Source organism: Gymnogyps californianus, chromosome 5 (assembly GCF_018139145.2).
Source record: "Gymnogyps californianus isolate 813 chromosome 5, ASM1813914v2, whole genome shotgun sequence".
In the NCBI taxonomy this organism is placed as follows: Eukaryota; Metazoa; Chordata; class Aves; order Accipitriformes; family Cathartidae; genus Gymnogyps; species Gymnogyps californianus.
In genome coordinates, this window is record NC_059475.1 from 44,901,227 (window position 1) to 44,925,772 (window position 24,546).

Here is a 24,546-nt window from a genome sequence, read left to right on the forward strand (position 1 = left end):
GAAGGCCCTGAGCATTCAGATTTAATGCAACTTTGGTACTGGGAAGCAGATCCTCCCACCTAGCCTGTGTAGTACCAGAGTCTGAGGCAAACACAGAAAAGAAACTTCCACTGCATGGTACCTGTCTTGTTCTAGACCATCCTCCCTTCAGGCAAAACCAAACCCTTAAGTACTCCTCAGGGCTAGCGTCTCTTCAGTTTGCAGATAACGCTGCTGCTGCTTGTTCCTTACATATAACGTCCCACCTTCCCTTCCTGTTTCAAGTACAGCCTCACTGCTTATGGCTCTTGGCCCCAAGATCTAGTAGGAGTTTGTCATAGCACTGGCTCAGACGGAAAGACTTTTGGATTATTAAATTAGCTAGTTCTCAGGAGTAACACAGCCTGGCTAGTAACCACTGCATCCTACTTTGTGTTCTCGGAGAATACAAAAGTGAATACAATTGTTCGCTGAAGACAAAATGAATGCGTTTGCAGTCACCTTGTTGTGCAGACCAGACCATATACTAAGTTTTGCCGAACACTAGGAAGGGGAATAAGAAATGTTTGCAGTTAAGAAGAGGCCACAACTACTTTCTTCATGTTCAAACAGAAGCTCCTAGTGAGGAAGGAACAGAAGTTTGGTGTGACACTGAGGAATCTCCCAACATGGATCTCAAAACAGATTATGGTAAAGAGGAGTACAGGTAGGATGAGCATTTCATATTTCAAAGAAACAGCCTGAATTTACAGCAAGGTGTCAGTAGTGGGACAAGTACGGGTAGCTCCATCCCCAACCTTTGGACTCCTGGACTGAACCTGTTCAATCAAAAGCACACCTTGCACCCTAGTGCCATAAAACCCGAGATGCGAGAAGGGGGTAGCTTAATCAGCCACAGTCAAACTTGCACTGCTAGAGGAAGTGGACTAATGTTCACAGTAAGGCAAATTTCTAAGTCTCCAAACTGCTTGGCAAGATTAGTGAGGGCATGAGTGCGCTACTTCCTCCCCTTGCTGGGCATTACCAATTATTTTCAGATCCAGTTTGCAGAGAAGGTAGCGTGAGGGCAGTCTTTGGTTTTACAGAAGTGGGAAAGGTGTGTTATAGCAAATAGGTAACTGCAAATGCCTGACAGGGAAGTGTTCATCACAAGAGATCAGTGAATAAAAGTTTCCCTTAGTCATGTGAGTAATACCTCTCTGTTCTTAGGACTGGGGTAAATTCATCTTTACCTTACACATTCCATGGTGAGTAGAAGATAGTAATTTTTGATGAGCTAGCTGCCAGCTATTTCATGGGGTGGAAAAAGTGGTCTCTACAGGTGTTTCTACTTAGGACAATGCAAGGTCCACACTTGGAGCCTCAAGGTATTCGAGCAATCTTGATGTTCTCTACAGCCAATTAAACAAGAAAACCAGGATCCTACAGCCCAGCTTTCTCGCCTATCTGACAAGACACTTTATTTAAAATACTGATCTTTCATTGCTTCTATGTGTTTGGTGTGAAAGAGAGGGCAAGATTCACTTTAAATTGTTACTCAAATAGCTTCATGCTGTCTTGACCGAAGTCTTGGGCTTCCTAAACAGCTGCAACCCCTTCATTGGACACACTGTTCCTAAAGACCTACTGTATATATTAAAAATAATCCCTGAGCAATGCAGGGCTGCATACACCATTTCATGGGTCCAGCTCCACTATATTAAATAGAAATGAAGTTTAAAACAATTTAAAATGGACAAGGGATAAGCAAACAAAGGGATAAGAAAGCAAAGCTACTTCTGCTCTTGTTCTCCCTGTTTCTGATGCTAATTCTGCTCTCTCCCTATTTTTGTCTATTAACTGAAAAAACAACTTGTTTCACCACAGCTCTGCACTCAGAGGAGGTTCCCAAGCAGAGTGCAGGAAGCGACTTTCAGATGGAAAACCGCACCTTAGAGCTCACTCCGACAAAATGGGCTGTGGTGCTCTAACAGCTCGGTGGCCCAGCGAGTCTCCCGGGCTGTGCAATCCCTATTTCCCTTCTGCTAGCACTAGACTTGACTCTTTGGTGAGCTGATTTAACTCAAGTTTGGTGTTGTGAATTGGTTCACTGAAGAACCTGAGGAGCACCAGCATCAGAGGAAAGAAGGCTGTGGGAGTGCCTTGCTGAGAGCAGAGAAACAGAACTGCCTCTCACGGCAAAGTGAGCTATCAGATCAGCCACTTCATCTGACTGCACCCTTAATGTCCTTGTGGGTGTAATGTGACAAGCATTTCTTTTGGCAGTGGCATTTAAATAGCTGGCACTGCTGCCTGGTTGTGCCAGCACAACAATGTGTTATGACTACACACTAAATGAATCAAGTTATCAGGCCTGGTAGCCAGATGTACGGTATAGCTGCACAGACTTGTAAAGGGCAGCAAAAAGGAACACAAACAGTCAGGCACACATTCTGCTTGGGAAATGACTACTGCCTTAAGAAATGCTTGTAAGTTACAACCTATGTTTTAGCGAACACCTTTCCCAAAACCATGCCCAAAGTGTGCTTATAGCAGGCACCTTCTTGAAAGACTGGAGTCTTCTTGCAATGTATTAGCTAAGCTAACAGCAGGGTACTTGGAATGCTGAGGCTGGCAGCATCCAGAGTTGTTCACTTTTCTCTGAATGACTGTTGATGCCATCTTTAATTTCTGTATTTAACATCTCACAAGCAAACTTAAGTTATGTATGTTTAAAATAAAAGGGGGAGGGGAAGTCACATGTCTGTAGTCTGCCACCATATGCCGGGTACTCTGTGCTTCTAGCAATGGGATGCTATACAAACGTGCTGGTGAAAGCTGGCTTTGAGCCCCTTGCGGATACTCTGCTGGAGTTTAGGCCTTTTGACTTTCAGAAGGCAGCTTCTGGATCATTTATGGCAATCACAATTATAAATCATACTGTGGCAACTCCCATTATGCACAGCGCCAATCCTGGGTGAAGATCTGTTCTATAGCTTTGGTCCATGTTCTGCTCTGTGACCAACTCCAGCTGAACAACGTACCTGGAGATTACAGTTTGCTTTCTCAGCCTTTCAGAAATGCTGAAGTCCACAGGAATGTCACAGCTCAATAGGTTATCCCCAGAGACTGCAGTAGGTGAAAGGTAGCACCCAAAGTCCAGCTTGTCTCTATGTTGTTCACTTTCTTTGTTAACTATAAAGGAAGAAAAAGAAGTTGTTCCCAACAGTCCTCTAGATTCATATATTGCACAGATGACAGCAACTACATGTAACAACCCTGGAAAGACTCAGTAGATAATTAGCCAGAAAAATGAACTAATGCATGTTGATTGATACAGAAATTGGGAAGCTAGCTTTGGGATTTAACTTTTTCTCACCTGTAAGAGTGTGTTGTCCCTAAATCCAAAACCTTCCTTTAGTAAAGCAGTGATGTAAGTGAGATCCATGCAGAGGAAAGGACTGGCTGAGTTGTACCTCTCCATGTTATCACAGACTAGAGAAGGAAGAAAAAAGAAGGGATCTCGGCAAAATAAGAGCTTTTATCCACATTGTACATTTGAACTGACCTCAGGCAAAAGCCTACTAAAACAAGCCACCCACTTCTATTAATGGGTACATACAACACATGGTACATGCTACACAGCTGTTCAATAATGTTGGAGAATAAACCATACAGTACTTCCAGTTTCTCTTAACTCCATCGTAAGTACATCTTTCATTGCAGCAACATAATCCACATATAGCTCTTTTGAAGTCTGAATCTCTGCTCAACTGATAACTGGCAGGGAGTTGGTAGATTACTTAATTCTTTCAAGAACACAGCATCATTTGTTTTCCTTGTCTAGTCTCCAAGGATGGCTTCCAGTAACGGAATCCACCTTCTAGGATGGCAGCTTCTTTTATTTTTTTCCAACCACACATGTCCAAGGACATGGAAGAGGCTATTGCCCAACCAACCACTCCCTTGCTGCAGCTAAGTCAAGATTCCACACTAAGGGTGACAGCGACTGGGAAATGGATTTACACCAAGCGTCTTCTAGACCTACTGTTACTGCCCTGTTGTACAAGCATCAAGAGCAGAGTTCACTTCTTTTTAGAAACTGCTAAGCAGCATCCTCCTACTACTGAAATGAGAAAGAGGAGCATTAATTTAGGATCACAGATTTGATCTCCTGATGCTCTAAAGCTAAATAAATGGTTTAATGGTGTTAGATGATAACATCTTAGCTACACCTATGGAAATAAGCGCTCTCAGTATCCAGGGGAAAAAACCCAACCAACCCACACTCAAATGTTAGAGCCTAATCCCCCTATTCAAAGCCATCTGAGTTTCTAGGGATATTAAGTTTAACTGAAAAATCATTAGAATTTAGGTCCTATTTTAGGAAAAAAGTCAGTCCTGAACTACATAATTAAGCATCTTCTGGTGAAAAATACAGTCTACTAATCTTCATGAGGATGATCACAATTCAGAGGTAATGTCTTGCTCTTAGCCATCAGTAGCATGGCAAGGTGGGAGCTCTTTTTTCAGAGGAGGAGGTACAAAACTAGAACAAGCATTCAGGAAAAAAGTCAGCAGGAGGGAAAGGAATGCAGAAGAGGCTGTCAGACTTAAACAACCTCTACTCTCTCCCTCCATTTTATTAGAGATTAAAAAGGATTTTTAAGGTGACAGACTTACAGAAGTCAGCAGTCTCCTAAAGTCAGAGAGTTGCAGTTTGACAGCAGCAGCTCTTGATACAGCAAATTCACTTTCTTTTGTACTAACATGAACTATCATCTCCCTCCTCTCCTGAACAGAATTGCAAAGCCGCTAACACTCTGTTTCCCCTCACTGCTCTATCAGTACTTTCTTCTGCAACAGTTACAGGTGTTGGCTAATAAAAGGTAAGTAACCTGACATGGAAGGTGTAAGTGGAATGAAGGTTAAATAAACTTTTTTTTTTTTTTAAAGTCAAACTCACATTATGTACTGCCTATACACTCATATTTGTTATTTCTTGTCCACACCAGTTTCCCAAGTCTCATGACACTTACCTTCTTTGGCTTTTCTTTCAAAATCTCTCACTTCCAAAACACCTCCCTGTTCATAATCTGGAAAGGAAGAGGTGAGAAAACATCATCATAGACCTGAAAGCATTTGAGTTCTGTATCTAAGTTGACCCTAGAGTGCAACTCAGTGATGCTGGGCTAGGAGTGAGATCTGTTGGTAACAGAAGACAGAGCTGCAAGTATGACTGGAGCTCAGAGCACAAGTCTCATCTGCTGAACTCTGAACATCAAACTGCACTGACAGATACATGTTCATTCCCTGAAGGCATTTTGTGTATTTCCTCTTTCTCAACACCATTCCCTTTCCCGGCTCCCCTGCTCCCCATGGCTCCAGCTTCCAGGGTTCCTCTGTCTACCTTCTGGTTGACATGCTCACACGTAGTAGATTACGCCAAACCAATTTACCAATTAGGTTGGTGTCAACTGCTCGATCATAGTAATAGGAGAAAGCATAGAAGGAACTTCCACGAATCTCATCTGGTTGGTGCAGTTTCCCTTTGACAACCTTGAGTACTTCCAAGTAGCAAGGCTTGAATCCTGTTTCTCCTGACAGGAAAAACACAGATGGGGTGAGCCAGAGAGGCATATACAACAGATGGAAGAATCAGTGGCAATAGGATGAAAAAGGGAAGAAGCAGAGATTAAAGCGTCAGAAGAGGTGAGAAGAGCTTAGATATCCCTTCCGTAATCCAGCATGGCACCTGCATGCAGGCAAAGACTCTAGATCACCATCATCAAGTGGAACTGGTTAGAGCAGATCATAGCAATATCTGAAAGGTGCACTGCGCAAACTAGTGTAGGTGCATGAAAAGCTTCCTCCACATCAGGCAAAACTTCCACTGTTATGTTCTGTGGTCAGCAGAATCTCATTTACACTTGCTACTGCCTGCTGGATAAAACCTTACTTTCCCTCCCCATCACATTGTAATTTTATCAATCCACTCCACACACACCAAATCTGCAACTCAGCTCTCGTGTTCCCCACTGTAAAGCAAAGCAAGATCAGTCACCAAAGGGGTCTGTTCTAGTCACTGATGGTAGCAGCTTCACCCTCTGTATGCAGCATTAGGGATAGTATGTTAAGAAATAGTTCCACAAGTGAGATGATACACTTTGGCCTACCAGTTTTTGTACCCTGACACAGCCAGAGTTTTTGCACTTAGCTCAAAGCCGCAGAAAAAGCTCTCTTATTTGCACAAGTAACTCTTAACATTTCCTATAAAGGTAGCATTTGTAATATGAGATCACAGCCAGAGTACGGAGAGTACAGGCCAGCTGTTCTTACAGCTTATTTTTCTTTGGCTCTGTCAAAAGTCCACATCTATGACTGGACAGGTGTCCTTCATAACCCAAGGTAACTGATGGAGTATTTGCCATGGAAAAACTCAGATTCTGGAGACAAGACTTATCTTACAAGAAGCAACAAGTCTCCGTAGTTTACCTTCTTTGTTGCCACCATACCGGTATTTCACTCCCCCGAAGTGCCACTCCGCCTCCAGCTGCTTTGGCAAACAAGAACTGCGGAACATTTGTCCATCCACAGCTGGAATGAAACCAGAGGGGAGAGTCAGAAAGGATAAAATTTAACACAGTTATCGATCAATATGCAGAACCAGAAAAGAAAAGGCTGAAAGATCTTCATTAAGGTCTTTAAGCAAAAGTACGGAAATCTGAATTGATGGATGCTGCACAAACTGATTATGAATTAAGGACCAGTCTCAGTCTGGAAAAGTTGTGTCCATTTTGTCCTGCAAGCTGCAGAGCAGCTAGGTTTGTTCATTTGTTAATGACAGATAAATGGTAGAAGGATATCTGGATAATGGCTGTTCAACATAGAAGACAAGAAACAAGAGAGGTAATAAATTAAACACACAGATACACAAACCCTAACAAACAGCAGATAACAGAGACAAACAAAGCGACTGAGCAATGAAGACAAAAACTCCTAAGACACTGATCAATGGCCACTACAGGATCCACTGAACGTACCCTTGAAGGCTTCAACCAGAAATACTGTAACTGATAAGAAGAAAACATGATTACTGTGGCCAGCACAGGTCTCACAGAAAAAGCAAATTTCTTACAGAATGGTTGAGGGGGATTGTGGGACTGCAAAATTTACGATGGGATGTTTAGGGGAAGGCTCAAAGGCAGGGAAAGGGGGAATCAAGGGATCAGGGAAGTCCAAGTGTGGGAAAATGGAGGAGACGATAAAAGAAGGCAATCGCAAGTAAGAAGGCAGCTGGTCAGTATGCTTTTCTGGCTGAGTCTTGTGACCAATCACTGCAGTCTGTCCCATCTTCTTCTTAAACCCTATTCCCAACTATTTTTGATTTGAGTACATTCCAGTAATTAACACAAGTCCATCTAGCTGGCAAGTAAGAATCCAGAAGGTGAAAAGACCCCAGGTCCTGGCCAGAGACTGACAAAAGGCCCAAGCTCTGGGCATGAAGACTGGAGGGACTTAAGGTCTGGGTCAGAGACTGGAAAGACTCAGGAATGTAAGTATGCATTCAGGTTAGTGAGTGACTGTGTGATAAGCTCGTGGACTTCAAGCTAGACTAGTCAGTGAATAGAACAGGAGGTCTGGGGGAACACGGCGGGCCAGGCAGATACCAGAGACACCTATAAAGTGGCTTTGGCCTAAGCAGCGATCCTTAGGAAAAGGATCTATTCATGCTGTTTGTGTTTCTGTAGATGCTTGTAAAGCTGTGCGTTTGTGGCTGGCCATGTCTAGATGGTGTTTGTATGTTCCCATGTGTGCATTTCTGGAATTTGCACTCGGTCTCACTGCTGGCTGAACCTGGAAATAGGGAAAAGCAGCTGTCTCACAAGACAACTCCTTAACAAGCGGCAGCCTGTTTCCAGACAGATCTATACCAGCGAAAACATAGAAAAGCACAAGATACAGAAGTGAAGACACAGGAAATGGGCTGCTGACACAAGACTAGGTCTAACCATCTCTTAAAAAATCTTGGATGTTTTATCATATGAACATACCTTCCATATTCAAAGCTCCAAGAGTTGCTAGTCTGGCAGCTTTTAGTCCAAACCCCAAATAGCTGCAAACAACACAGACAGACATTACAGTTTTAATTCTTGCACATCTGGTATGCTTCACCCATAGCCTCTTCCTAAATCCTGGAATACCCAAACCAAATTTCCTTTCTCTGCTTCCCACAAGTCTCCCTTCTAAAACGGAGAGTTCCCTTTGCCAGAACAATTCCAAGTACCAAAAGAGTGACACAAACCCAAGAATTACAAAGAACTGTAAAATGGGTGAGTCTAAAACTGCTGAAAGTGGTTAGAGCTGATGTGACATTTCTACAAGACATTCATGAAAAGCAAAAATGCACAATCTTAAAAACGAGGGACAAAGAAGGTTATGTGAAGAGTGCATGGGAAACAGGATGGCCATTCTTATGTCACACACGTAAGACTATGTGCTCTTAGGGCAGAACTAATAGGAGAACTGCAGAACCTCCCACTAAATGGGAGCTGTGCCCTTGTGTGAAATTCACCTCTGTTTGACTCCACAGATTACCGCTACACTCATTACAAGCTAGGATGTGAACAACATTTATGAGAATATCATTACATGTTGCTGGCTTCAGCAACACAGCTAGATTAAAAACCTGTTGGCCTTTCATTCCCATCTGTTTGGCTACTTATCCCTTTAGTCATGTCAATACAAACGTTTACAGAATAATCAGTTAAACTAACCTCCAGCTCCCTTATTTTTTAGATGATTTTCAATCCCGATTATTTTAAGTGATCTAATGGACTATATTGATAAATACAGCAATCGGTTACATCAGTAAATGTAAGCAGTAGGAGAGGAGGACTATTAAACCAGCTTTGCTGTCACGTAAGCATATTCTGTAACTGACTGATAGTCTTCACCCCACTAGTAATGGGCTGAGGCCAACTCTCTATTGTACACGGTTGAGTTCTCACTGGATTGTAAGTCATGCATGTAAACTCTCTGGATTTCACTGCAGACATCTGAGAAACTTGTTAGCTTAATGCAGTAGGTACAATTACATTATTCCAGGCCAAGTATCCCCTCCAATTGGTTCAAGAATCTGTTGTGCTCCATGGTCTGTATCAGCTGCCTGTAGTTGTCTCTCTTTGGTTTACATTGGTCTAGGTTTTACTTTTTGTCCAGTTGCTGATGAGATGCGCCATTTCGAACTAAGAAGGAAAAAGTCTCAGGAAGGTCCTCTCTCCAAATCTCTGACCAGATTTAGTTCTGACTACTGGCACGATATCCACCTTTCTGCTTGGTCCAGAATATTTGGCTTGAATCCAGTAATAAGAATTCTTCTCCTTAAATATAGTGACTCATAATGCTTCCTCTTCATTTGACAGACTGACTAATACTCCCTTGCAGTGATATTAACCATGATCCTGGAATGTTTCCAGTCAACTAATGTCATGTTCCACTTCAACTAATGTTTCAAGCAGGTAAGAAAACTAGTAAAAAAAGTAATGGTCCCAACAGCTGGTAACGGGATGACATGGCCATTTTGTGGTTAGCTCAGGGGCTGCAGAAAGACTGATTTCCCCAGCGGAGACAGCAGCCTTTTTGCTCCTCACCTGTGGGTATAGAGCTTGTAGGTGCTATTAAACATTTCAAATGAGGTAAGAAAATCCCCAGGGGTTTCCTTCAAAGTTTCCTAAAAGTTAAGTAAAAGAAGAAATCTTTTAGTTTCTATTATGCAATAAAAAATAACCAACTTTGATGTAATATCACAGATATACCCATAGGGTTTACTGCACACTCATCTGATCTGCTTTGAAAACAAAGAACAGTTTTCTGATGGTGCTCACTGCTGTAATATCTGCAGCTTTTAACACTGAGTTTATTTATATGCATCTTTGTGTTACTTCAATGTATAATAGGGAAGCACAACAGATCAGGATGAAAATACTTTCTAATTCAGGATACCTGAATTTTTCAGAGTACTTACATGCTAGTCTACCATGAGTCCCCATCAAAATCAGCTGCACTAGAAGTACTGTGAACTTTTGCAGTCAGGCTAGACACCTCAATTCAGGAACTCAGAAGAATTAAAAACGCAAAGTAAAGTATAGGCCACATTTTCACCATGTTAAATGTCTTGCTGATACTCACTGTGACCACTCACTCCCAGTCTTAGGGCTGCTTTATCTCCTGGTTTAAGTGCTTTCCTCTAAATTAACCTCTTGTCTCACCACCTCCAGTTTTCCTCCTTTCACAGTCCTCCCTCTGTGCACACCTACACCCCACTGGTACTCAGTCCCTGCCTTCTTGCCAGACTAACTCTCACATTCTTGTAAACCTGAACCAGTTTAGGGCTTATTTACTGTTGCTTTGTTTCCAGTCCCCGAGATCTCAGTCCCAGTTTCTGTCTTTCCTCTGCTAGTGACCTCATTCTCCCATCCCTCCTTGGCCCTATGCATTCGTATCAGAGACTCTTGTTACTCTGGGCCAAGCAGTAGAATCTCAAAGAGGACTGAAGCTGCAGAGTCCATGTAGTTACCATTCAAGCAACCAGATACAGCAAAAACCCCACCAAACAGATCTGGAATTGTAGAGTTCTAGACAGAAGCCTGCTCGAAGCTGAAAGAGATTTGGCAGTATTCAGCCTGAGTTTCTCCTGAACAAATATAAATTGAAATTTGTTTTGGGCGTCAGGTAGATTTTCATTGGAATGGCAGTCACATCCTTGACCTGACACACCCAGACCCTGCCATATTTTCAGTTCTGTTCCTAAACCTTACATCATAAAAACTTTTAAAAAGGAGAGATCCTGAAAAAAAAATTGTCTGGAGAAAATGACTGGTTTTTTTCATGCCTTACTTTCACAAAAATGTAGAAATCCTCACACCCCTCCCCAATGAGGCAGGCACCAGACAGACAATTTCATAATGATTATGATTGGTTTTCAGTTGCTTATAACTTTGGCAATAATACCATGAAAAGCATAACACTAGCTTAAAAACAGATCCATGCAGTTACCATTATATGTCCCCTATTTGCTTGTAATCTATATTTCATTACTGAATCTCTTACTATTACAGTATTTTGTTCAAAACGAATACAAGAGCAAACATGTGACTGCCTCCGATTGCAGGAAGGGAAAAAACCCCTCTGCAAATCGAAGGGGGAAATCCCTGCAGATGGGCAAAACTCTTCAGAAACATACTGAGCTATGTAGTGCTTTTTTGTATGAACTCGACATACAGGCGAGAAGCAGACAGAGCGTACAAGCAGGCAACATGAACCTTGACTCCACACTGCCCTATGAATTCACACCATTGGTCCTGGTCAGTAGCAAACCCTCGAGGCCTTTTCCTGCAAGGCTCTAAGGAGACGTTTGAATCCTGAGCTGCAGTTCAGCAGCTGCAGTTCAGCCTACTTCATAGCTCTATTTATTCTCCAAAACCCTGACATGGAACACCCTTTCCTGTTGGTCCAGTGCCCACTTCAGCAGGTGTTATCAACACAAAACAGAGGGCAAGCCCAGAGTACTTGAGGCTTTGCTGAACAGGATAAGGTTGCACGTCATGTTTCAACATGACCCACCATTGCGGAATTAAAATATCCTGATATGAAAACCACGTGTTTTGTGGTCTCCAAACACCCTTTGAGAATCTCCATTTCTGTAAATAAAAAAATGTTAAATAAAGGACTCTTTCAGAAAGGGGGACAAAAACAACTTCACAATATCAAGGTATAGAATGCTATAGTGCCCTTCCAATACCCATGTAATTTTCCCATGCAAACCATAGATTTGGGTCCCAGTTCAAACTGTTTCTAAAGAGCTATCAAATTCCTGACAAATCCAGCAGAGAGAGACTGAGGGGCAGAGAGGGGAATTCTCAAAGAAAATGAGAAGAAATTGATAAGAAAACAAAGAGGGACTGGCTGTGCTATTATAAAAGACGTTTGCCCCATGAAACACCCGCCTCCAAAATTTAGTGAGGATCTGCTATCAGACTGGAATGGAAAAATAAAAAAAAAATTTAAAAAAAACTCAGAGCAGACCCTAAATTTCTTGTAATATGCAAGAACACTCCCTGGAGATGTTCTACATTTATTGAATACAAAATAATTGTCTGCATTAATGGGGCTTTCCCAGCCTGGGTCTAGAAAACAAAAGCTGTTTCTCTTTGTTTTTATCCATTTGCTTTCTTTCTTTTTTTCTTCCTTGTTATCCAGGCTCCTTTGTTTGCAAGTGCCTATCAGCCAACTGCTGATGTCAAAGGGAATAGAAATACAGATGTTCTGTACACCACAGATGTTCTGCTTGTGCCAGTGCTGACAAAATGATAGCAGAGAGCACAGCAGTGCTCAGGTCTCTCCACTGGTCCTGCAGTCCCAACCCGCATACTTTTAACCACTGCTCACCTCAAACCGCGGCAGGAATGTGATTTGGGTTGAGGCTCCTCCCAAGTCCAGAGTCCCAACAGTATGCTGGTTCTGGCCAGACAGCTGCCCTGCGAACGACATCGTGCTCAGAACAGCCCCAAGTGCAAAATACTGCATGCATGTTCAGGCAGCCACCAAGTTATCGCATTATCACAGCAATACAGGAGGGCTGAGCTGGCCTTCGAAGACAGAAAAACGTCACAGAGAAAAGGTAGGCAAACAGAAGGTATTACGAAAAGATTCATAGGACTTCCGTCCTTGATTCCAATTTCATCTCCAAAGAGACAAAAGCAGATAAATCTCTAGGCATCCAGCAAAAGCTGAAAGTAAGAGACAAAGTATCTCCTGCAGAAGACTATCAGGGAGAGTACATAAATTCATACAGCTGGTCAAGAGCAATAGGAGAGGAAGGACAGTGAGAGCAGAACCAGCTGTTATCATTTCTCTTCACCCAGAGCAGCTTTTTTGCTTCCTCATGTATCTACTGGAGTACTGATTTTCTTTTCTCTTCACTAGATTGCATTCCAGAACTTCTTAGAGCCAGTACAGCTAAAGCACCAATGCACTCCCTGTTACATCATTTTAGTTGCATAGTTCACGCTGGGATGAAGAATATTGTAAAACCTTGTTTCCCACCTTCTAGCAGATTAGCAGTACCACTCCCCTACGTACATTACAGAAACCAGCTTGCCAGTGCCTCCCAGTCCTGAGTAAATCCTGGCACCTTCTGGATTAAGATGCCTCCTTCTTACCACAGGTGTGGCTCACCCTCTGGAACACAGTCTGCCCCAGACAATCCACTGCTTTAGCACTGGTGCCACAGTGGGGAGGAAAAGCAGGACATGGCAACCAAGGCAGAGGAACTTAGGGTGATCATCTCTGCAGAATAGACTCAGGTTCATATTTAGAGAGAAGAATTAACTACCTGTCAAAAAGTTCACAGTGATCCAGGCTAAAATTCCTGCAAAGAGTGAAAAAGGGGAAAAAAAAAAAAAAATCACCACCGAATACTCTCTCAACCTCCCGCGCACTGTTGCCACCCCTCCACATGTTATTTATTTACCTGGAAATCATTACTAACTTAACATAACTGCCCCATACTTCACAGATTAATTCAAATTTATAATTAAGCAATATGATGCATTATTGATTCATTAAAATCTCATAAGCTGGGATAGGTAGAACGTTTGTAATATCCACACAACTGCAGCATGCACAAATCACGTCTATTATCCAAACAATACACAAAGAAGTAACGAGCTGACACAATGCACAAGTTTCCTTGGGCACTTTTTTCCCCACAGCATTTCAATTCCTAATCTGAAAATTGCATACACACCACTGTGTTTTAATCTTGCGGTTTCTGTAACTACACTACAGACATAGTGGCAACCAGTAAACCACAAACAACTCCTCTGACTCCAGCGGCTTCCTTGATGGTGCCATGGTTCTCACCCAAACATAGGCAAACATGTGACAGTAGAAGAGGTGGGATTTTTAAATAAACCTTGGTAGGCTACACTGTGCTGTATCATGCCTCATTTTTCCTGCTCCCTGTCAATACAACACTTCTTCCTACTATACAATTCACCCATTAATCCTAGTGACAACCTATGCGTTGCACCATACTTCACTGAATACTTGCAGACTTTATGTTACTTCTCCTTTTCTCTTGGCCCATGTGGAGAGATTTTGCTCTTTAATCTTCCTCCATTTATTAGTTGCTTAAGCGTTGTGATAATTCTTTTTGCTTTCCTTGAACACCTTCCAAACTAGCAATGTAACTGCCGTAATGAAGTGTTCAGAACTGAACGTAACATCACAGATGGCTCTTTTCAGGCATCCATACAGAAGGATTATTACCTGCCTACCAAGGTAATACGTCTGGATATGTAGCCACAATATTACAGTGGTCTGTTCTGCACTGCAAAATCATCACTCACTCCAAACCTACAACATATTTCACCTTTTCTTGTATTTTACGTTACTTCCTTTGCTACTTTACTAGCTGCATTTTTCCCATCAGAATATTGTTTTTAATTTATTATTTTATTATTTCATTATCTAATGTTTTAATACTTGCCAATTATCCTTCATTCTCCTCTAATATTCACAATGCTTCCAACTTTAACCCAAAAATTGATGAGCTAATCATAATAGGTTATTTTTAATGCTGATATTGCAGAATTTATGAGGCATTTTCCATAAGCTTCCTAGCTTGCTATATATTGTCACGTAGCCTTTCAGAGGTGGACACCATCTTTTTTCCACCAGTGCCCAAGAGCAGGCTTCAGCTGGTTAGCCTGCATTAGCCTGCATACTTATTTCTGAGATGAGGTTCTGTTCTGGAACCTCAGAAGGTTTCAGATGAACCTTCATCTAGCCAATTCATAAATCTCTGTGTGTATCTGCATTTGTAGCCTAACAGATGACTAAGTAATCAAAACCTCCTCGGAAAAGCAGGAGTGCATTGTTTCAAACAGGGCTAGAAACCTTTTATTTTTTCCCTCCGTTCAGTGACCATTTCTCTTTCCCTCTCACGTTCATAAGATCTCTCTCTCTCTTTCCCCCATTTCTCTTTGCTTTCACTTTTTCCTCCTTCTAAAACGTACCTTCATAAGACCCGTCCATGATGCTAACACTGTCCTCTGGAACAAGAAATGGTGATTCCTCAAAGACTTCTCTCACCTGAAGAAAGAAATAATAATTAGATTCCTTGGTCTTATGAGTCTTGTTCTGCTCTGAGGGTGACAGAAAAAGAAAGTTTTCTTTTTCACAGCAGTAGAAAATAAGACAAATGTGTGGAGTAGACAATATTCTTCCTCTTTCAAGGGCCAGCAAAGAAAGAAACAAGTATCATAGGTCTCTCTCCCCATGCCTTCTATCCACATTAGGACAGAGGATTTCAGGACAAAACAAGAAAGTCTGTAAAGTCTGTGAGTTTCATGCTATCATGGGATTACAGTCACTTTTCACAGCTGAAATTCTCTTATGCTAAACAGAATGGAGAACTGAGTCATGCAAGATGAAACAGGGAGAGTAATACTAGTGCATCCAAAAGATCTTAGTATTACCTCTAAAAGCAGAGCCTGAGCTTTCTCCTCTGACAGCAAGCGCAGTCCAGCTGTGGCTTTTAACACTACTGGGGTCTTCTTCCAGAGATGAGGTGGCACAGCATCTATGGCCATGTCCAGCAATCTTTTGACAGTTTCAGCACCCTGAAAGGAAAAAGATGTTTTTCTTATAGTTTCCTCCTACAGGCCATCAGAAAATAGGCCTCCCAATTCCCTCTCAACACTAATGAAACCAGTATTCAATAGCAGAAGACACCTCACCCACGCTCAAGATAAATATAAAAACTGTGCTAGACATCTCGTTAGAACCTTAAAGAGAATGTCTGCATTGGAAGGAAGGGTGTATTCAGAGATATATCTTGGGCAAGAGAAATGTCATTGTTTGTGGAAGGTATTTTTTGGAAAGGATAGAGGGAGGTGAGGGAACTGATTACCTGACAAACCTAAACATCTTGCAGTATGATGAAACTAAATGGTGCAATTACTGACTGAAGCTACCAAGGTCGGAGGGAATGTCTGTAGATTTCACTAAATGCAATATAAGAATTCCAAGTGAGTCCATAGCAAGTAGCGTAATTAAAACACCAGCTGTAGAATGGTTACCACACGAAGTCCAGGTATCACTGCTGGGCTCTCAATTATTTACACTGCTCTAACAATTACACTTCGGCATTAGCAATAAACATTCTCCTGTGAAATGCCTAGAAATTTCTTTGGGGGTGAATTCTTCTCCTCTTCTACCCAACAAACAAGACAATTTAGTGAAATCACAGGAGATCTCATCAAAGTTTAAAAAAATCCAAAAGCCATTCACTCTTCCATAAAGTTGCACACTCAAATTCCTGTAGCACCGAATGCAACTGAGCAATGAGAAACCTGAAACCCCCTACGCTAGCCCCCAACTCCAAGACTGCTAAAGCACACAAGGTAGAGTATCTAATCTATCATTTCTCTGGCACTTCCTTTAGCTTGTGAAAGAGCTTACTGTCAGCGCAGGGGATCTGGAAAATGGCAGCTTACTTCAGGACTGCCCCTGTGTATCACAACAACATGATTATTTTAGCGCTCTCTGCTCTGTTGCTCGTTTCTGACTCCTGATCCAATAGAGTGGCATGGAACGAGTGTACTGTGCATGAATTCACAAGCACTCCCATCTGAAAATAAAGAGGATGGCACCTAACTTCCATTTCTTATTAAAATTATAAATTTATATGTTAATTAATAGATCTGATTGTGGAAGAAGGAACTGTCCAACTGTGTTCTGAAAAACTCCATATATAAACAAAACAACAGAAGTCCTGAGGCAGTAGAAGAGTAACTGCCTGTACCTAAATCATTATTCAGCTAAAACTGTAATCAAATATTTGAACTGAGCATGACTGAAGTGAGTCCTACATATCACTGAGCACTGGCTTCCAAGCCATGGTTCCAAAGATAACAACAAAGAATCAAAACAAACAAATTATTGGAAGTCTGATGATAGAAGCAGAGAATACAGTTAGAGAAATATTAATGGCTGACTTAACCTGCTAAGTGCATCTTCATTCTTCCCCTTCTCCATAACTTACTAACAAAAATTAACTTTTGTAGATCTGACTATATACACAAAAAAATTAAACATTTTTAGGAGTCAGAGAAATGAACCCTCTTTGCTTGTCAGTGTAACATAACTAAAAAAGAAAAACCCCACAGTCTTAACCCCTTACTTCTAAACTAAACAAATCAAAACAAAATATGCCCATTTTCAACTGTGACCAGCACTGGAAATTTCAACCAAAAGGAAAAACTGAGAAAATTATTAGTAAATGAGACAGGAGTATATATTTACTCATATTTGGGGTAGCTATAGGTGAAATAAACATTGAATATGGGTGCTGCTAGAGCCAAAAATCACTTTGTCTTTGAAATTCTCAAAGGCATATAGTCTAGTTACATATAGCATTTAAGCAATTAATTAAGCCATTGTTCCACTGATGAAATATGAAAAACAACAGCTCCTGGTTCACTGTGTAGAAATTAACTCAGAAAAGTAGAGCAACAGGTTTCGAGCGCCAGCAGTAGAACCTTTACGTTTTCTCTTGACTCTCTGCAATTACAATTAGTAATACTTGAACTGCTTGGTGGAGTCCCACTGATATTAGCAGAAGCAAGACCATCTCACAGGGAATGAAGGAGCACCTTACCTTTTCAGGCTGATCAGCATATGCAGAAAGACCTGGCTTCACAGACTCAAAGATTTCCCCTTCCAGCTCTGGAAGGTTTTCTGCACAAACGAAACATTACATGAAACAGTCAACAACTCGAATCTTTTTCTTTAGTTTCAAAAAGGTTGCCTACAACCCCTGTAAAGTGACTATCCTTCATTTCCCCTTGCAAACAATATAATTCCCCTCCTAAAACAAGCACTGCTCCTTGACTTCAGGAACATATTTAACAGAATGGTGCCCTTGTATCCTCCAAGTTCACAAACAATTTATTAAGAACACGTTGTTATAATTAGAAGTATGTTCGTTTTGCATTTGTGAACTACAATGAGTTATAGCAGTGTAGTATTACTGTTGCCTAATCTTAATAAAATTTCTTTCCCTTTCTGTCCCCAAGCTAGTTGTGAAATACTAATTCATATTAAGACACACAGAGTCAACTCCTGATTATCCTTAGGTGATTCATCCAACTCACAAACACAGAACAGAGCTGAATGGGCTCAAGCACCTGGCTGCAAAGCAAAACAAGTGTGATCGTTGCTCCCAGAGCAGCTTGGGTCTAGAAGCTATCTCTTGAGTATTGCATATTACAAGTCAGGCTGAGTCCATCAGAGCTGGACGTTGTACCAGTCTTTCCAACCTAAGGGTGAAATCACGTGAAGCCACACAGGTACTACGCGTGGCCCTGAAGGGCTCCATTAGCTGAGTCCCATCAACCAGCCTTCAACCTTTGCCAATTTGCTGGCTCACTGTACCCAAACTAATTCACCCTCTTGAATCCTGTTGTGTGTGCAGCCAACTTGGGTACCTCTGCACCACCTCAGAAGCAAATATACTGGAGTGTGGTGCATCTGCGCACAGGAGTTCTCCTGGAAATGGCTCAGACCTTCGGGTGCTTATAACTCTTTTATTTACTGATTTTAATTTGCTACAAAGTGTGATATATAAACATATGCAGAATTTAAGTACCTCTTGATAATTCACGGTAACAACCAACTTGACAAAAACAGCATAAGCCTCTTTCCAACTCAATGAGACATTCCTTTAAACAGTCACATAGATGAAAATCTTTGGAAATGCAGAACTCCCCAATATACCCAGAATTAAACCTCTTGAGTTTCAAAAGATCTACAAAAAAGGTATTTTCATAGCAAAACACCACCACAAATGGACAATAATCATCTGCCAGAGGACCATTTGAAGGACAAACTGTAGAAATCTTCAGTTGTTCCCTAATGCTGTGTTGGGAAAAAAAACCTCTTTTGGGAAGTTGGAAGCTAAGTCAACATACTCCATGTACACAGACTGACATGGGGTCTTACCTGGGCTCTTCTGCACAAAGGTGTAAATGTGAATCCGGGTTCCAGTGCTTCCTGCATCAAACATTATGCCATAAAAAGTGTTGACTTTGGCATTTATAGGGCACATGTTAGGTGGAAAGAAATCCTGAAACCACATCTCCCTGTTTGAATGGGAAAGAACAAAGGACAAAGAGGAAAATGCCAATGCTAGAAGGATTGGAAGTCTGGAAGAGGCCATGTTGCCAGGACCCCTTGAGCCAGTCAAGCATGGATCAGCAATCACAGAGCTTCAGTAGGTCCTGTAGAGAAAAAAAGCAGTACTAAGAACCCTCTCCTTAAAAAGTCTGTTAAAAAAAAAAAAATTTAAAAAATCAATCTGTACACATATATTCTGCCCTTTAGATGCTTTTCAACACCTCATCCAAAAGATGTGCTACAACTACATCTAAGTGATTTGTTCTTTCAGAGTAAAGGTTTCTCCATTTCCCAAACGCAGAAGAATTAAAGTAGTTTGCTTCCCAGTATTTCTAGTTTTCACTTTATTTAGGCAATTTTTTTCTCTGATTTGGCTTGAAGGTTCTCAACATTTAGAGTCCCCCAAACCTCCAAAAAGCCCAAATGTTATCTGAAAAGAAGCATTACCAAAGGGGAGCTCAGGGCAGAACCACTTTACCCTAACATTTACACACTTGAGATGCTGTGGCAGAACACAACTGTTATTCAGAGTCACAAACAAAGACAATTTCATCTTGGGCTAAGAACAGCTGCTGGAAGAGATCAGCGCACCGAGAGAGTGAAGGCATATCCTTCCAGCAGCATCTTTGTCCCCAGGAAAAGCCTGTGCTGCACAAGAGGGACTGAACTGTAAGGTGCACCTGGGCTCTGCCTCTCAGTATTTTTCATACTTTTCCTTTCTGTCTTCCTTTTGGTTTTTCATCATTTTCTCCTGACACAGTTTTCATTTTCAGAATTACAAAAAAACCCAGCAAAACCCCACCACGCTCTCACACCTAGACCAGTTGCCCTGAACACTCAGGTTGCTTACACAGCTTCTAACAGCTTCAATAAGCCAAGGCCCCAAAGTTGTGTGATGCAGTATTGGATATCAAGATACAACTACACCTCCTCTCTGTTAACACGTATCTCTTTGCATGTATTTTTCCTAAGAAATGCTAATAAAGGAAGGATATGGGCACAGAAGTGATAGGGTTCATTAGGTGTCCAGGTAAAAAGGAGGAGAATATATAGCTATCTTTGTTATTTGCATTTTAACAGCAGAAAAGAGCATGTGGCCAGATGCCCCACCATATGCAGTATTGCCAGCATTGACATACACACAGAGCACTCAGCATGCAGAAGGTGCAAGCAGCTCCATATCATTCTCCAGACACTTGCTAACACATCCATCCGCCCACAGCACTGAATATTCTACTTCACACACCTGTTCATCTGCTCTGCCCAAGACCCTCACCCAACTCTAGCCCTTACATTTGATTGTCTTTTAGCGATCTGCTCAGTCCCACTATGTTCATTCTCTCAAAATCTTTATTTGCTATCTCTATCCTACATTTATTCATTCCTAATCCTAACCTCTCTTTCCTTTCTATGTGAACCTGACATAGCCTTTATTTTCACACACCTTTCTCCCACACCCAAAGAACTCACTCATCCTCCACTACCTTTTATCCCAGATTTAGACCTTGTATGACTTTTATTACTTCCATCCTTCACCTTTGTCCCCAGTTACAGCAAAGTGAGATTAACTTCTACCCATTCTCAGTAAACGTCACATTGGGCCATTCCTCGAGTGTCTCTCTAACTCACTCAAGCATTCAGCTATCTCTAGGGCAAACAAAATGCGCAGCTCACTGCAGCAGGGTAACCTTGCCTGTCTTCTGTGACCTTTATTTGTATCCTCCTGTTCCTACTAAATGCAGAGAGCTGCGGGCAGAAGCACAAGCTTTTCATCCACTCTGCCTTAGAAGAACACTCTGAGAAGAGGAAGAAGTGACTTTACGATTCCATAAACAGGCAATAGCCCTGGCCACCCTCTGTGACAGATCAACTCCAACTGTAGTAGTTTCTAAAGCATTCACATTTTATGTGGAAATTAGTAAAAACTTAGTTCTAACCTGTAACAACTGCAAAGTCCTATCCTGAACAGAGTTCATGAAAAGCGCTAAGCCATTTGGCAGCTTCATAGCTATGGATTTGTACTAAGATGCAGCTGGCATTACCCACGTTTGCTTCATCACAGCAAGGAGGTCTACTGAAAATCCAAGAAGCTGTGCTGTTTCAACAGGACATAAGCCACATTACTACCTTCCAGCTGGTCAGAAGAGGTGTTATTCTCACGCAATCTAAGGATTTTGCTTACTGAACCATCACAAATACAACCCAAGCACCTGCTTTAAGTACAAACTCCAGAGTCCTATTACAAACGGCACATGTGACACTTACGCAAGCCTCAGAATCTCTGATGATCCGAAAATATCTGAGCAACTGCCATCATTAACACATACTTTTCTTGCCAGATCTACTAGTGGATGAGCCTTAGCCTCCCATGAAACACTCCCTCACTAAGCTTCTCTTCTCTATCCCTTCTCAGACATCCACCACCATTTCACTTTCCGTTCTCTACTTCTCCCCTGACTTTTTTCCTTTCCACCTTTATACTCATAAGGACAAAAAAAAAAAAAACCCCAACACAACAACCCTGGGATTTTATTTTTCTCCACCTTCATTAAGAATGAAAAAAGCACATTGAGCCTCTTTGATGAGTGGTGAAGACCATTTAATCAAGCGCACTAGCAAAACAGTGTCCACAAGAAGCATAAAAATAGATGAGAAGAGTAAGAAATCAGACACAAGACAGGGAAATTGGCAGAGCATAACAGAAATGGCAATGGAAAAGGAATTTGGAAGGAGAGGGTCAGAAGAAAGAATGGAAGACAAAATTTAGGGTAGAGATAGACAAGAGATTAGTTACCGAGAAGGAAAAATATTTCAAAAGAGTTCCTCTCAAACAACTTAAAATCCTAGCTGCTATCAGAATACAACAGGATGGATAAAATGAACAACAGAAAGGAGAAAACAGGGTAACAGTAATATGAGCACAAGTTCATTAATATAAGCAAGCAGTTCAGCAGGTAAATGCACAGATCACCATCAGTAGGCTCCAGTTACTGCCTTTATAAATGAGCAATAATAATCAACATCAATCATGTTAGGCACACACCTGAAGCAGGATGGAAGCAACAGCTATTCCACTCCAGAAATTCCTAATGAAAATCACTTCGGCGCACCGCGACAAGAGACACTGTGCCTGCACTTCTTTTCTTCACCTTCGCTTTCAGCTAGTAGGAGTGGACTACGTATCAGGCAAATTATAAGGTCATGGAGGTACATAAAATATCAGTCGAGTTGCTTTATTCAAATTTGAGTTTATCATTGCTCAATACAAGCAGTGAAACATGCTCAGGTAATTACACGGGACAAATTTAAAGAAGTTGAAAGTTAACAGAGTTCAACAAGTTAGTAAAATATTCACACAGACATTACAGTTAACCTCAACAGCACTGGCCTGAGTCCAGTGACACAAGGTAGAACACTCATTTCCCAACACAGAGACACGCATGCAAATATCATCTGTATAAGGCACATTTTAGATACTAAACCAAAAAGTTGAAGCACATCCAGCAAAGATTTGGGAGCTACACAGACTGTATGATCCAAAAATACTGGGATGCTGCATAGAGACTGCCAAGACTGACAGCATGAATAGGAAGAAAAGAAAAAAAAAAAAAAAAGAAACAAAACCCCCCAACCAAACTCTTCTTAAACAACAAAAGTAAAAACAATGCCAGAACAATAAGGAACCTTAAGGCAGCAAAACACAACCTTACTTAGAGTTCACCATACACAGAAACACTGGTAATTTTCAAGACAAGAAAGTCTCACCCACATTCTTAAATATTTCTGACAAAAGAACATGCAAAACCCAAACCACAGCAACAGGAGCATCTCCCTGTAAAAAGGAATCTGTCTAATCTGAGGGGAAGAAAAAGCAGTGTATCTGAGATGATACACAAGAATTTCCCTTCTGTTTCCTAAAATATTACTGCGAAATATTTGGATAGAAAGAAAAATATTAGAAAATAATTAGAAATATTTACAATATGTAAATAATAGGCAAATATTTTAAGAAACAAAATAGATGAATTATGTCATCCAATTCATGTTGTTATTTATTGCTCAAGCACACCAAAAATCATTCAGAATGGAAAGTCTATTTTCTGCACTAAAGCAGTAAACAAGATCTATTTCCCAGATGAGCAGCTTTTACACTTAACACTCATGACTAGACAAATAACATTTTTACCTTTTTTTTTCCAGAAACAAAAAGTAATTACATTTTTTCTGGACTTAATTTCATCTAGTAAAAAAAAGCTTTCTTGGATTGTTTTGACAAAAATTTAAGCTTTTTAAAAGTGCACAGTTTAAAAATCACAATAGAAAGACTAACTGAATTCATTGGCAGCATTTCCCAGCATCTCCATAAAGATAATGGCACAATATTCTTTGCACACATGCCTTTTGGGTAAAATTTGGGATCTAGAGCTTTAAACGCTAGAAAAAAACAGAACCAACTCACAAACACGCGTTATCAGCGGGTTTAATCTTTTTCCCGTACTGAGGCTCAAAATACACATTATTTATTTATTCTCATTTCTGTCCAGGTGGGTTTTCAATTTTCCTATTTAATTAGGCCAAGGCAGCTTCCCAAGAGACTGCTGTGTTATCCTCCTGCAGCGTGTTAGTGAGTGTCCCTTTACAACTTTGTAACTGTATACCTTAACATATAATACAGGGGCTGTAAATAACATCTTCTATTGGACCAACTGGTATTCTTAGGAAACCGATTTTGGGTGCAGAGGGATTTTGCTTCAGTCTAAGCCTGGGGAGAACTCCAGTGCAAATTTCAGCATGACGCTGGTAGTTGTGCGTCTTGAAAGCATTCACCAGAGCTTCACCAAGAATAATTTGGAGATGGCCACCGTAACACCCCTTTTCCAAATCTAACTACTGTTAGGGCTGTAGGTTTTTTAACTGTTACACACCTCAACGCCAAAGCATTCTTCGTTTCTCCACGTCAAACAGCTGCCACCTAAACCCTTACACTGAACACGCCTGAAAAAAATTCCCCTACCTTCTTCATTTTCTCTCCCCTAGCAAAAGTCTCCGCGGCTCCTCCCTGTACCCCGCCGCCGGCGGCGCTAAGCACGGCCCTCGGGATCCCGCGGCTCTCTTCCCGAAGCCGGCACCGACAATACTAAGCAGAAATACTCGTAGAAATACTTATTTCTTCCTCATGAGCCACCCACAGTTGTTACTCGGTCAAGACAGGGCGTCCTCCTGCCCGCCCCAGGCGGCGGCGGCGCCGCCAGGAGTAACGGAAACGCCGCCGACTTCTCGGCTTTCGAGGGTCTCGCGCCGCTCCCTGACGCCCCCCCGGCCTCACACCCCAGCGGAGCTCCC

The 24,546-nt window shown here is 41.5% G+C and overlaps 1 protein-coding gene across 1 annotated transcript; it reads right to left on the minus strand.

Moving 5' to 3' along the window:
• Positions 1–3,008: 3,008 nt before the first annotated feature.
• ENTPD5 (ectonucleoside triphosphate diphosphohydrolase 5 (inactive)) lies at positions 3,009–24,178 on the minus strand. Its single transcript, XM_050898395.1, has 15 exons — positions 24,129–24,178; positions 22,247–22,364; positions 19,030–19,307; positions 17,687–17,766; positions 15,504–15,647; positions 15,042–15,117; positions 13,355–13,390; positions 12,409–12,497; positions 9,612–9,691; positions 8,013–8,074; positions 6,454–6,555; positions 5,418–5,558; positions 4,998–5,054; positions 3,338–3,453; positions 3,009–3,153 (listed from the first exon to the last, which is right to left on the minus strand). The coding sequence occupies exons 3-15, from the start codon at positions 19,244–19,246 to the stop codon at positions 3,067–3,069; spliced, it is 1,287 nt and encodes a 428-aa protein (XP_050754352.1). The 5' UTR covers positions 19,247–19,307; positions 22,247–22,364; positions 24,129–24,178; the 3' UTR covers positions 3,009–3,066.
• Between the last annotated feature and the right edge of the window lie 368 nt (positions 24,179–24,546).

Bases quoted from the DNA above. Each gene is read 5' to 3' on its own strand.
- ENTPD5 (XM_050898395.1), bottom strand. From the start codon at position 19,246: ATGGCCTCTTCCAGACTTCCAATCCTTCTAGCATTGGCATTTTCCTCT. The intron at 15,648-17,686 runs GTAAGGTGCTCC...TTTTCCTTTCAG, and splicing joins ATGCTGATCAGCCTGAAAAG to GGTGCTGAAACTGTCAAAAG. The intron at 3,454-4,997 runs GTAAGTGTCATG...TTCCTTCTCTAG, and splicing joins TGAAAGAAAAGCCAAAGAAG to TCTGTGATAACATGGAGAGG.